Genomic DNA, 12,891 nt, shown 5'->3' on the forward strand with positions numbered 1-12,891 from the left:
CTTGGTGGGGCCTTGGGTAATTACTCAACACCCCCAAGCCTTACTTTTTAAATCTTTATTAAATAAGTAAAATTATGCTATTGGTCATTTTTAACTTACAGTAATAGTTGTCTGGCTCAAATGAGTGATCTGGCATAAAATTATTTTTTTATACTCTCATTTCATTTCATCCCCGACTTATCTTTACGTCTGTGTTATTACTCTTCCTCATTGTACAGATAAGGAAATTGAACCTCAGGGAAAAGAAGAGATTTATCCAAACCCATACAGTGGAAGGGGCTGGATTTAAACCTACAGGGGCAAGATTCCAACCACGTGCCAATCTCACCAAGGGAAATGAAGCTTAAGGGAAAGAGCAGGACATGCGTGGCAACACAGGTGAGCGAGATGAGCTAAAAAATAAAAAATAAATTAAAAATAAATTTAAAAAAGCTCAGAGATCTTGGAGAACCTCCAAAACACAGATTTGAGCACACTGCTACTCTTCTCCCGGCGCCCGCGGAGGAGGCCCCAGCCACCTGGACAGGGATGGAAACTTGGTCCCCCGCCCAGCAACAGCCTCTGCGTCCTTAGCAACCCGGGGGAACAGCCCCGCCCACGAGCCGGGCCCTGTGATTGGCCCGACTCCTGGGCTCCAATCGCCCGCCCTGCTCCCCGCAGGCCGCCGCGGGGCTCGATCCAGGGGAGAGCACTGACCGAGTACTCCTGAGCTGCCCGGGTGGGAAACGCTGCCTCGGCGGTAAGGCCAACCCTTCTGTTCTATCCCAAGAAAGGGCTCAGTACAGACACGCACCTGCTGGGAAGAGAAGGGACCCCACCATCACGAACTGTGGCCCTTGAAGTTTCCAGACTGCTTCCAAGAGGTTGCAGGTCCCGCTGGGTAGGGCTATCCTCTCCTAGCAGGTCTTTCTTTAGTGCGGACCACACGCTAAGTGAAGCTGGGGTACTGGGAAGAGCTGGTCTACTTCAGACCAGAATACTAGAAAAGGGGCTGGTTCCACTCGCTGTGTGAGCTTGGTCAAATGATACACCCTTTCTGGGCCTCGGTGTACCAATCTGTAAAGCCAGCATTTGGATTAGAATGATCTCTGAAGAGCTTTCAATCTGTGAGAGGCTCTGAAAGAAAGTGATCAGCCTGGGGCCAGGTTTATAGAACTTCTAAGTTGCCCTTGGCATCAAACCTGTGTAAACACCCAGTATTTATCTAGTACAGGATCTCAATTTCAGATTCGCTGGATTATTACAGAAACACGCATCAGCAAAAACAACAAAATTCCCTCTTTCCTATGTACAGCACTCTTTCAGATGCATTATCTTACTGGATTCCCTAAATCCCAGGAAGTAGAACTGGAATTATCCCGGTTTTGTAAAAAGGGAAACTGAGCATGAGAGCTGAATATAAGATCTTCATATACTAAAGCCCTGGTTTCCTCTCTGACCTCCAAAGAATCCAATCTGGTATCAGGAAGGTAGAGTTTCCAAATGGCTCAGTAGACCTGTTTTGCAAACCTCTTGAGTGGGATTCCCAGTTCTGCTAAATACTGATTCTATGCTACTGAGTAAATTACAGAACTACATATTGCCTGTTCTCTCAAAGTTAAAACAAGAATGATAATAGTAATTAAAAATATCTTACTCATGTCTTTATTAAGAATGTCAAGTGAGGTAAGACCAAATAGCATTTGGTCCTGCTATTGTTTTTGTTAATATAGACGAGGATGCTAAATTGACTAATGGGAAATCAAGAGGAAAAAAGAGTTACTTATTTTCCAACCCAAGTATTTTAAAGGACTTTGAGAAAAAGCATGTCTTCTGTTGGGAAGACTCCCCGTGGATCAGAAGCAATGTCTGAGACAGTGGTGAAAATCATTGGAAGCAAACACTTCCGGTACCTCTCGGAGAAGCCAAAGATGTAAGTTTACTGTTTGAAAAATATCTGCTTTGCTGGGAAGATAATGAAGTCTGGGGCTTTTTTTTTTTTTTAATCTAGAAATTAACATTTTTAAACTGTTGTCCATGGAAAATAAAGTCATTAAAAAGTAATAGTAGAAGTAAAATAGTGTTGATAACTTCCATGCGCACTGTTTTCCTGATATTTTTCATCTTTTTAATTCCTCTTACTCTTTAATTACTTAGGCAGATTTTCCAAATAGATGAGGAATATAAGCATTGAGACATTTATAACTATTAATGGGGTATTGCTGCTGCTTCTCATCACGTTTGTAATCTACTACATGTAGTGATTTTGGGGAGGGAGGAGGAATAGTGTTAGTCAATTTGTTATGAATTAGAGGAGTGGGATTAATAATAAATCATAAATTATAAGATTTTTACTTACTCTTGTTTATAGTCTATACTCCTCCAAACAAAGACTTCTCAGAGAATAGCTAAGAGGTCTTTCTTTCTTCAAGCTCATCACAGTCACATTTGAGGGAGGACACTCAAGTATCTCTAAAATTCACCAGATACTTGGCACAGAAGGGTATGACTAGGTCTTCTTTCCAGTGTTCAGAAAAGAAAAAAGAGGCACTAGACCCGCCTTTCTTTTTTTTTTCTTGAAAGATTTTATTTATGTATTCATGAGAGACACAGACAGAGAAAGGCAGAGACATAAGCAGAGGTAGAAGTAGGTTCCCTGCAAGGAGCCCAATGAGAGATTCGATCCCAGGACCCCAGGATCATGACCTGAGCCAAAGGCAGACGCTTAATCACTGAGCCACCCAGGTGTCCCTAGACCCACTTTTATTTATTTTTTATTTTTTTAAAATATTTTATTTATTCATGAGAGACACCCACACAGAGAGAGAGAGAGAGAGACGGGCAGAAGGAGAAGCAGGCTCCATGCAGGGAGCCTGACATGGAACTCGATCCTGGGACTCCAGGATCACTCCCTGGGCTGAAGGCAGGCGCTAAACCGCTGAGCCACCCGGGGATCCCAACCCACTTTTCATCTAGTAGTCATTCCATAAACAGCAGCAGTCAATAGTTGCCTTCCCCTCCTAAGAGCTTTTGCTTTTATTTCAGAAACCCACAGATCAAACAAATAGACAAACAGAAAAGACCTGGCCTCACAGAACATAGGTGCAGAAAGTAGTGGTTATAAAACCTGTCATCAGAAACAACTGGAAAATCCTTAAGAATAAAGATTTGGGGTCCAACCCAAGACCTACTGAATTAGAATCTCTGAAGATGAGGTTATCAGGATTAGGGAGCACAGGCCTTAGGAGGGCAAATTGGTTAAACTTCCCACCATCAGTACTGTCAGCCCAGAGAAATACCAAAGTGAGTGCTGTAATCAAGTAGTAATGTCTGTTCTGGCACAGGGGTCCTGCATCTGGGATCCCTACAGAGCTGAGAGATGTGAATTTGAATCCTGCCTCTGTGCCTTCCTGGCCTTTTGACATTAAGAAAGTTAATATCTCTGGCCTCAGATTCTCCTATCTCTCAAGTAAGGCTAAAACACATGGACCTAGGAGGGTTGTTGTGAAAACCAGATGAGAAAAAGTAGGCAAAACACCTTTCCAGTGCCTAGTAGTATATTCAACATGTTCAATCAGTGGTTCTGCTATTAGGACTAAACCATATCTTTCCAGGGATACAAGACATTTAATAAAAAAATCAAATCCCATTCTATGCAATGCTTGCAATCCCTTTTATATTCTATGTCTGAGAGGCAGTTTGCCTCTGTTTTGTAGATGAGAAAACTAAGATACTGTGATATAATCTTATAATAATCATAATTATAAGATCTCCTACCAAATGCTCATGGTTGGCAAGGAAAGTACTAGGATCAGTTTGGATGCCCTGCTCAGTTCTCCTCCCACCCAGAAGACGGTATTACTACTCTACTAATTCCATTCCCCTCTGGGGTTCTTTGTTTAGCCCCTTTCATTCCAAATCCCTTCTTTTTTCCAGGGGAATCATTGTCTAACATGTTCCTAAAGGGGATGCTAGGGGCGTGTCCTTGTCCTTTTATATAGGGAAAAATTCCTTTGTCTTATAAAAAGGTGCCTTTTATTTTTTCTCTTTATTCTTTTAACTTCACAGTCCAGGAAATACAAAAATACATTAGATTAGGTACATAAACTGTGAAATAAAAGACACAGTTGTTACTTCTATGACAACTGTGGGGAAAAAATGTTTAAAAAAATTAAGGTAGGTTGTTTTATTTCTGTTTTCTATGGGTTTGATATTACTGTTGCTGGAATGACATAGGACTACTAACATGCTTTGCTAAAATATTGCTATATTGTTCAAAAATAAGTGATTCTCAGAAGGATCACCATTATCAAGTCATATATGTCCCATAATCTGCCTCTGAAGCATTGTAGTTGGACTACATCTATAGCTTTCAGCCTGGGTCTCAAGAGGGCTTTTTCTTGGGGTGGAATCTGTTGAGTCCATTAGTAAAATATCTATGTAAGAAACGAGTTGAACGCCAAAAAGGGGAAGAAATCTCTAAAAAGAAAAATCACAAACTAATAATGGATGGAAAACAGAAATCTTCCTGTGTAAGCACATTTAGTTCAGATTTACTGTAGGATATGTGGAGAGGATGGAATGGTATGTCAGACCTGAATGTGATCTTCAAGGTGTAAAATCAGTGTATTAATTTTCTAGGGCTGCTGTATCAAAGTTCCACAAACTGAGTACCCTAGACAATACAGAAATGTATTGTCTCACAGTTCTGGAGGCTAGAAGTCTGAAATCAAGGTGTTGGTACAACTGTGCTCTGTCTGAGTCTGAAGCTACCCAGGAAGGAGAGCTTCTAGGTCTATCTCCCTGATTCTGGTAGTTCTGTGGCTCATGGTGCATAACCCATAAGATTCACATGGCAGTTTTCCTGTATATACGTCTGTGTACAAATTTCCCCTTTCTATAAGAACACCAGTCAATTGGATTAGGGGCCCTCCTATTCTAATATGACTTCAGTTTAACTAATTACATCTACAATCACCCTATTTCCAAATAGCTCTGAAGTCCTGGAGGTTAGGACTTTACCCTGTGGGCTCCTGTAACACCATTAAGGGACTGTTACGCTCTATGACCATTTCCTGTGCATTTTTGTCTCCTCCATTTAGCTGTAAATCCTGTGTGTACCACTGTACCCTCACCACTGAGTACAAAGTCTTATACACATTGAAAGCCTAATAAATGGCCTAGAGCACAATAGATGCCAAGAAAAATAAAGATCTAGAAAGACAATACTTGGTTGCTTTAAATCCATGTCTAAAGCCTATGTTGCTAAAGTAGCATTATATGTTACCATGGAACCCTGAGGGGTACTGTTTGATAGCTCATGGAGAGGAAGACAAGGCCAATGGACAGGAGACAAGTATTCCCATTTTTCTATAAGGAGATAAAAGTGTGTAATAAAACCACAAAACCTGAGGCCTGTGGGCAATCCCTGGTAAAACTGTAGGCCAAAGAATTAAATATATTAGTTGTGAAAACAAAACACGAAAGTGATGGTCACTAGGAGTTGGTTCATGTTGACTAAAACCAGATGATGCTAACATGGTGGTGACTGAACAATTAATGTCAACATGGCATATTGGAGGTGGGGAGGTTGAGAGGATCTATGTGACCCTGTTTTTAGTCAACAATATTTTTAAAGATTTTATTTACTTATTCATGAGAGACACAGAGAGAGAGAGAGGCAGGGACACAGAGGGAAGAGCAGGCTCCCTCCATAGAGCCCGATGTGGGACTCAATCCCAGGACCCTGGGATCATGATCTGAGTCAAAGGCAGTTGCTCAACCACTGAGCCACCCAAGTGCCCCAGTCAGCATTTTTTAATCCATAACTGAAGGAAGACAGATCACTTCAGGAAACATGTAGGTAGAAGAATGCTGGAATGCCTTGGCAGGGACGGTTTGAGCTAAAACTGACAAAATTAATCCAATGGAGATGGATGCAAAGTCTGTCTTTAGAGAGTACATGTAAATGCTTATATGGAATAAATGTTTGTGTTTTACTTGTGAAATAATAGAAAATATATCTATTGGTTTCTGCTCCCAATTCCTGGCACAGAATCCCTAAAACCCTTGCAGTTTCCTAACAGGTAAGAGCACCAGGTACATCTCTTGACCTAATATTTGGTCTTTGATCCTGGTTCCTGATACAAAGCTCCTAAATCCCTTGGGATTTCCTGGGTGATGAGATGTCTCTGTTCCCATGAGTATATTCTCAATGGGCTCTGGGCTGCTTCAGGATGGAGGCTGGTCACCAGAAGGACCAAGCCATGATTAAAAACTTTGAACTTAAAAAACAAAACAAAACAAACAAACAAAAAAACCTTTGAACTTTCAACCCTACCCTCCATCCTCTGAAAAAGGGGGAGGGGCTGGAGATTGAGTTTATGATTGAGCATAACTATATGATGAAGCCTCCCTAAAAATCTCAAAAGTATGGGGTTCAGATAATTTCCGGGTTGCTGCACATGTCTATGTGCTGGGAGGGTGGTGTGCCTGGAGAGGGCACAGATGTTCCACGCCCTTTCCCACCTACCTAGTCCTATGCATCCTTTCTATTTGGCCACTCCTAACATATTTTTTTATAATAAATTAGCAATCTGGTAAGTAAACTGTTTTCCTGAGTTCTATGAGCTGCTCTAGCAAATCAAACCTGAGAAGGGGGTTGTGAGAATCCAGATTTATACTGGGTCTATCAGAAATACAGGTTATAATAACCTGGACTTGGGATTGATGTCTGAAGGGGAGGGGACAGTCTTGTGGGACTGAGCCCTTAACCTGTAGGGTCTGTGCTCTAGGTAGGTAGCTTCAGAATTGAACTGAATTATAGGGATACCCAGCTGGTGTTGAAGAATTGCTTGGTATGGGGAAACCCACACACATTTGGTGTGGTAGTAGTAGAGAGTAGAGGATAAAATGGAGTGTTTTCCTCTTTACATTTCTGTTTGTGCTCAGCATGAGCTGAAAGTATCCACAGAGAGGGATGTGGGAGGCCCAATGTATTCAGAACTAACTGTGTATGCCACCTATGCAGTACTGTACTTTCTTCTGCACGCCACATTTTAGGAGGGACCCTGGCACACTAAAAGTGTGGGTGCTAAAGGTGTAGTATAATGGAAGATCTGGGGTGTGAAATGTGGCATAGGGGAACATTTCTAGAATCTGAAGATTGAGTTTTAAATAAAAGAGGACTTGAGTCCATTTCAAGAAATGCCTGTGAGTAGAGATGCTTCCAGTGAATAAAGTTGGCCTCTATAGTTCCTTCCAATGCCAAGAATCAATGACCCAAAGCAATTCATTCTACTGTTGGTAGAGTATTGTTAAGTACAGGGGAAGCTGGCTGCAAACTTTTATGGGAAAGGGTAGCGAATATCTGTAATAATGTGTGTTGATATTTATAGCTTAGAAGTACAAAGTTTTGGTATTTTCCCACATGATTATCTTGGAGTGCATCTTCTGTCATTTTTGATACCCCAAACCCCTTCTTCTTAATACATTATTTTTTTCCTTTCTTGAACTTTTAAAAAGTGCTAATTTTAACAGTTTTAGAAATTAATGCATATATGAAATTCCATCGACATCCTTTCCACAACATTAATTGAGTACTTAGTGAGTGTCAAGCCTTGAGAATACAGCAGTATACCTAAATTTCTAACGATGGGAGACACATGGCAAGCATCTGAGTAATGACTGTTCAAGTGAGCATAATGCCATGAGGAAAAATAGAGGAAGTCCTGAGGGTGTAATGGGTCACAGAGGGTGTTCCCAGAAGGCCTGTTTGAGCAAGCGGCATTTGAACTGAGACATGAGCCAGAATTCTCCAGTGAGAATTATCCATGGTTAGTTAGCAGTGAGCTGGCTGGGGTTGGCCCAACTTCATCCTGGTGGCCGTGGCTCGCCAGACTCCAACTTTCCATAAAACTAGTAGTTCTAGTTTCTTCTTCCTGCTCCTGTCTCAAAAGAAGAGGCTGCAACTTCCCACAGCTCTCCAAATATTAGACATCTGGCTCTCCCGGCAACTGCTAGACACAGCACCTGCTACAAACAGCACCTAAATTGACCACCTGGAGCCCAAGCAGATTTTTTGTGTTAGGCTGCCTTATGCACACTTCATAAGGAGTGACAGAACATGGCTTTCCAGTATAGTACCCAGAGATCAGGGCACCCACGTCACTACTGCTATCCTGCCCAGGAGGTTCAGGGTGTACCAATGACACTACAGGTGTTCACCATGATCCTGGCGCTTCCGCAGATGCCCAGAGCATAAACCATGCAAATCCCTGAGGAAAGAGCATTATGGGCAGAGGGAACAGCAAATAGAAAGCCTCCTGGCATATTTAGGGTGGAGCAAGGAAGCCAATGATGGTGTAGTAGAGTGAACAAGGGGAAGAGGGATAGGAAATGAGGTCAGAGAGGCCACCAGAGGCCATCACTGGCCCTGTGGGCCATGGTAGGAATTTAGGATTTGTTCTACGTAAAATGGAAAGGGATTGGAAAGTTGCAAGCACCAGAAGTCACAATCAAAAATTCTTTCTAAAGAATGGTTCTGACTACTCTGTGGAGAATAAATTGGGAGAGACATGGGTAAAAAAAGAGAACACCATTTAGGGAGTCATTATGGTAATCCATGCAGGAGATTGTAGCAATGACCAGTTATAGTCTCTATGTAAAACCTGGATAAAACTTTGTGATTTAAGAATTCAAGTACCTACTTACTCTTCATAAAAAAGAAATAACTGATCAGAATACCTCATCTTTGTCTTTTGCTTTGCTTGCTATGTAATCTACATACCTTAATATCCATGAACTCAGTCTTTCCTTAAAGCAGAGCAACATCAGAGCACACACTATTATGTCTACTTTCACAAGTTCAAAGCGATGGCGTATTATGTTAAAATCATACTTCTCTCATGTCTTTTTTACTACAGGAAGCTGTTTATTAATCTCCTACAATGGGTTGTTTATTATTTGGGTTGTTAATAATATTTGTTATTATTATTATTATTATTATTATTATTGGCACTGTGAGGAGTATAAAGAAGCATGAGATACTACTTTAGACCTATGCCTCTAGCACAAAGCATAAGCATAAAACTTTCAGTAAGAGTATATGGCATTATGTGAAAGCAGTGTTATAAAAAAGAATAGGTGCCTATCAATTCTAAATATTGTGGCTATTAGTTAAAAGTTGTTACTTTACCATTTGAAATTCTATATTAAAAAATAGAATAAAAAGTAAACGGGAAAAGCAAAACACTATTTACAACATACATAACAGGAGAAAAATTAATCCTCTTACTGTATAAAGAGCTCCTGCAAATCGATAAGAAAAGGACGAACAGCCCACTTTCATAAAACAGTAGAAGATGTAGATGGGAAAGTCAAAAAAGAAGAAATAAAAATAAACACTAAATATGTGTCTGATGAGGGTGGGGGAGATTCAGTCTGAATGGTACTAAAAAAATTAATCAGCAACGAAGCATTATTTTTACCAATAAAAATTAGAAATATTTTTTATAATGGAAATATCCAGGGTTGACAAGGATTTAGAAAAAAGAGTACTCATATGGTATTGGTTTTTAAGTATACTTATCATAAGCCTTAAAAGTGCACGTACTTTATGGTGATATAACTGGGTGTTATATGTAAGTGATGAATCCCTAAATTCTACTCCTGAAGCCAATATGTTAACTAGCTAGAATTTAAATAAAACCTTTAAAAAAGTGTATGTACTTTGCATAAGCTCTGTATCTATGAATCAATTCTGTAGAAACAACTGAAATCAATATTTTAATTAACTAAAATTTAAATAAAAACTTTTAAAAAGTGTGTATACTCTTGGCATAAGATCTCTATCTATGAATCAATCAATTCTGTAGAAACAATTATAGATGGATATATGGTTTGATTTCAGAAATTTACATAATAATGTACAAGCCCGGGTCCAGTAGAAAACAGCTTACATAATTCAGATTAGGATGATTCGAGAAGGGTTTGTTTAGAAGAGTAAGAGAAATCCAAGGTGTGGTGCACGAACCACTAGCAGAGGCAAAGTGTGACCAGCCCTCAGTCTGCGGAAATGGGAAGAGGGGAATGTCACTGAGGAGGGAAAACTCTGCCGCTCAGGGCACCTTGGGACATGTAGTGACCTCTGAGCAAGAAACTCAAGGAGCTTAGGGCAATGTTGTAGGGACAGAGCCATCTCCTGCCAGGGCTATGCTTTGGCCCAAACCAGCCACAATCAGAAGGCTTGAGAGCAGATCATTACTCCACACAGAGCAGCTTCCTGGGGTGAGGAAGAAGGCAAGGAGCTAGCAGCAAAGGAACACATCCAGTAGGGCAGCAATATTTAATTTAGTAGAAATTGTGGAACAGTAAATGTTCCACAATATAGGACTAGTTAAATAAACCCTTATAGGGATCCCTGGGTGGCGCAGCGGTTTAGCGCCTGCCTTTGGCCCAGGGCGCGATCCTGGAGACCAGGGATCGAATCCCACATCCGGCTCCCGGTGCATGGAGCCTGCTTCTCCCTCTGCCTGTGTCTCTGCCTCTCCCTCTGCCTGTGTCTCTGCCTCTCTCTCTCTCTGTGTGACTATCATAAATAAATAAAAATTAAAAAAATAAAAATAAATAAACTTTTGTACATGCATGCAGTGAAATACTCTTTAGACATTTCAGATGTCCTCACGGAGATAGAAGTATCGATGTGTAACAATATCTGCATTATACCGTGGACTGGAAATTCTTTTAAGAGATTATAAAATAATATAATCCTAGTTTGGTTTAAAAGCAAAACAAAACAAGTTCTGGTGTGCCTATCTGGAAATTTTCTATAAAGAGGTCATGTAATACCTTGCCACTTTGAGTTTAACCACTTATAATTTTGAGAAAGCACGGATTTATATTTGTATAGTACACTTTTTTTTAGAACTTAAATTTTTTAGAGTAGTTTGAGATTCACAGCAAAATCGAGAGGAAGGTACAGAGGTGCCACATCCACCCCTGCCCCGCACTTATTCAGGGTCTCCCCCGTTATCTACATCCTCCACCAGAACAATACATTTATTACAGTTGATGAACTCACATTGACACAGCATAATCATCTCAAGTCTATAGTTTACATTAGGGTTCACCCTTGGTGTCTTATAGTCTAAGAGTTTGGACAAATGTATAATGATATGTATCTGTTATCATAATATCATACAGAGTATTTTCTGTATGATATTGCCCTAAAAATCCCGTGCTCCATCTATTCATCCCTCTCTTCCTTCCCTATGGTACACTTTTTAAATCTACGACCTCCTGATACCCTGATTTAGTTCAACCTAATTAAACAAAATAACATAGCAAGAATTATTACTCCTCATTCCTATAGACCATGTGGATGTACCCAGAGGATGGTCCAGAGAGAGAACTGTTTGTGATGCATCCTCTCACAATATGGACAGAAGTCCTGGCTCAGAAACTGTGCCTTAAAGTGCTGAGATAATTGGGGGAAAGGTGAGCCAGTTGCACAATCACTTTGCTTAGACTTGCAAAAGCAAAACAGGCTAGAAGGCAGTGCAAAGGACATTAAATTTCAAGCTGATAAAGGCTGGCTCAAAGATTTAAAAGCAGCATAGTCTGCAAAACTCCTGGGTAAAATCCACTTGAGGACATCATGATGAGACAATGCTTTGGGTTTTTTTTTTTTCTGTAAAATTTTAAAAAGTAATTCTGAAGAATTCTGCTTAATCAGAGCAGATTTTGATACTAATTAATCTGCTTTATTTTTTTAAGTGGGTGATTTCTAGAACTTGTATTCACTGCTACTAGTAAATTGCAAGGTAGTCAGTTAGATTACATGATTTCTCTTTTTACCTATTTAAAGAAATTTTTCTCAGTTCTTGTGTACTACAAAACTGTGATCTTTTGAACTTTAGTTTTGCCTATAAAGAAAGTTCTGAGGTTCCAAATGAATGCATCCCTTCTGTACTCGGGTGATGAGGGAGGTGTTTAAAAAGGATGATAGTACTCTACTTTATGGCTAACACAAAATTACCATTTGTCAAGGGTTGACTGAAAACCAGGTTCAGTGGTAAATATTTTATACATCTTATTTTGATAAGGATTATTTTTCTAACCCCACAGATAAGAAACTGAAAATTAGAGATGTGAAATAACGTGCCAAAGTCAAATCACATCTGCAGCTAGGGTTCAAAATCAGGTCCATGGAACAGATAGCTCATGTCCTCAACCACTATACTATACTGCTTATAACTATGCACAGATTTGGCACAATTATGAAAAAGACTTTCTTTTTCACTCTCTATGCTGCTGTTTCTCAAACTTTAGTGTACCTAGGAATCATCTGACGTTTGCTAAGGATACAAATTTTCTCGTCCTGTTTTCAGAAATTCCAATTCAATGAGCTCAGTGTTCTCCAAGTTTGTGTTTTATTATCCAGCACCCTGCATGATTATCACCCACCTTAGGTGGTCTGAAGTTCAAAGGTTAGAAATCACTGTCATTTTCTCCCAACACAAGCACTTCATCCAATCTGGAGTATTCTTCATTTTATAGGTAGTTCCTTTGTGAAAGAACATTCCAAAATGAAGTAAGCATTTCTAAGAGAATCACTCAAAACAGGAAGGAGAGGATATTGAGGAAGCAAGGCCTGTACACTGTCTCCTGTTTCAATATTTGAAACACCATGGACTTCTGACTTTTGTCAGTTGCAACTAAACAGTGCACCTCCGCCACCTCCTGGGACACATCCTCCTGCTTTGGACTGAAACAGATAACATATATTATCTACCAACTAAAGAGCCACTGTGTCTTACTTTAACTCTCTCAGCACCAGTCATAATTCCTTCACAACAAGTTATGTAATCTTGTGGGTTTTGCCTCTGGAAACCTGCACTCTCTGCTTATAAT

At 40.1% G+C, this 12,891-nt stretch overlaps 1 protein-coding gene across 11 annotated transcripts in view; it reads left to right on the forward strand.

Moving 5' to 3' along the window:
• The first annotated feature begins 602 nt into the window (after positions 1-602).
• C5H1orf87 (chromosome 5 C1orf87 homolog) overlaps positions 603-12,891 on the forward strand; it is a 78,505-nt gene continuing 66,216 nt past the window's right edge. For 8 of the 11 annotated variants that reach the window (XM_038537356.1, XM_038537366.1, XM_038537365.1 and 5 more), the window contains exons 1-2: positions 625-739; positions 1,713-1,912. In XM_038537356.1, coding sequence (XP_038393284.1) covers positions 1,806-1,912 — 107 coding nt within the window. In that variant the 5' untranslated portion in view covers positions 625-739; positions 1,713-1,805. Of the gene's footprint in view, positions 740-1,712; positions 1,913-12,891 lie in introns of those variants that run through there. The other 3 variants (XM_038537357.1, XM_038537358.1, XM_038537364.1) reach the window with 3 other exon arrangements.

Source organism: Canis lupus, chromosome 5 (genome assembly GCF_011100685.1).
Source record: "Canis lupus familiaris isolate Mischka breed German Shepherd chromosome 5, alternate assembly UU_Cfam_GSD_1.0, whole genome shotgun sequence".
NCBI lineage: Eukaryota > Metazoa > Chordata > Mammalia > Carnivora > Canidae > Canis > Canis lupus.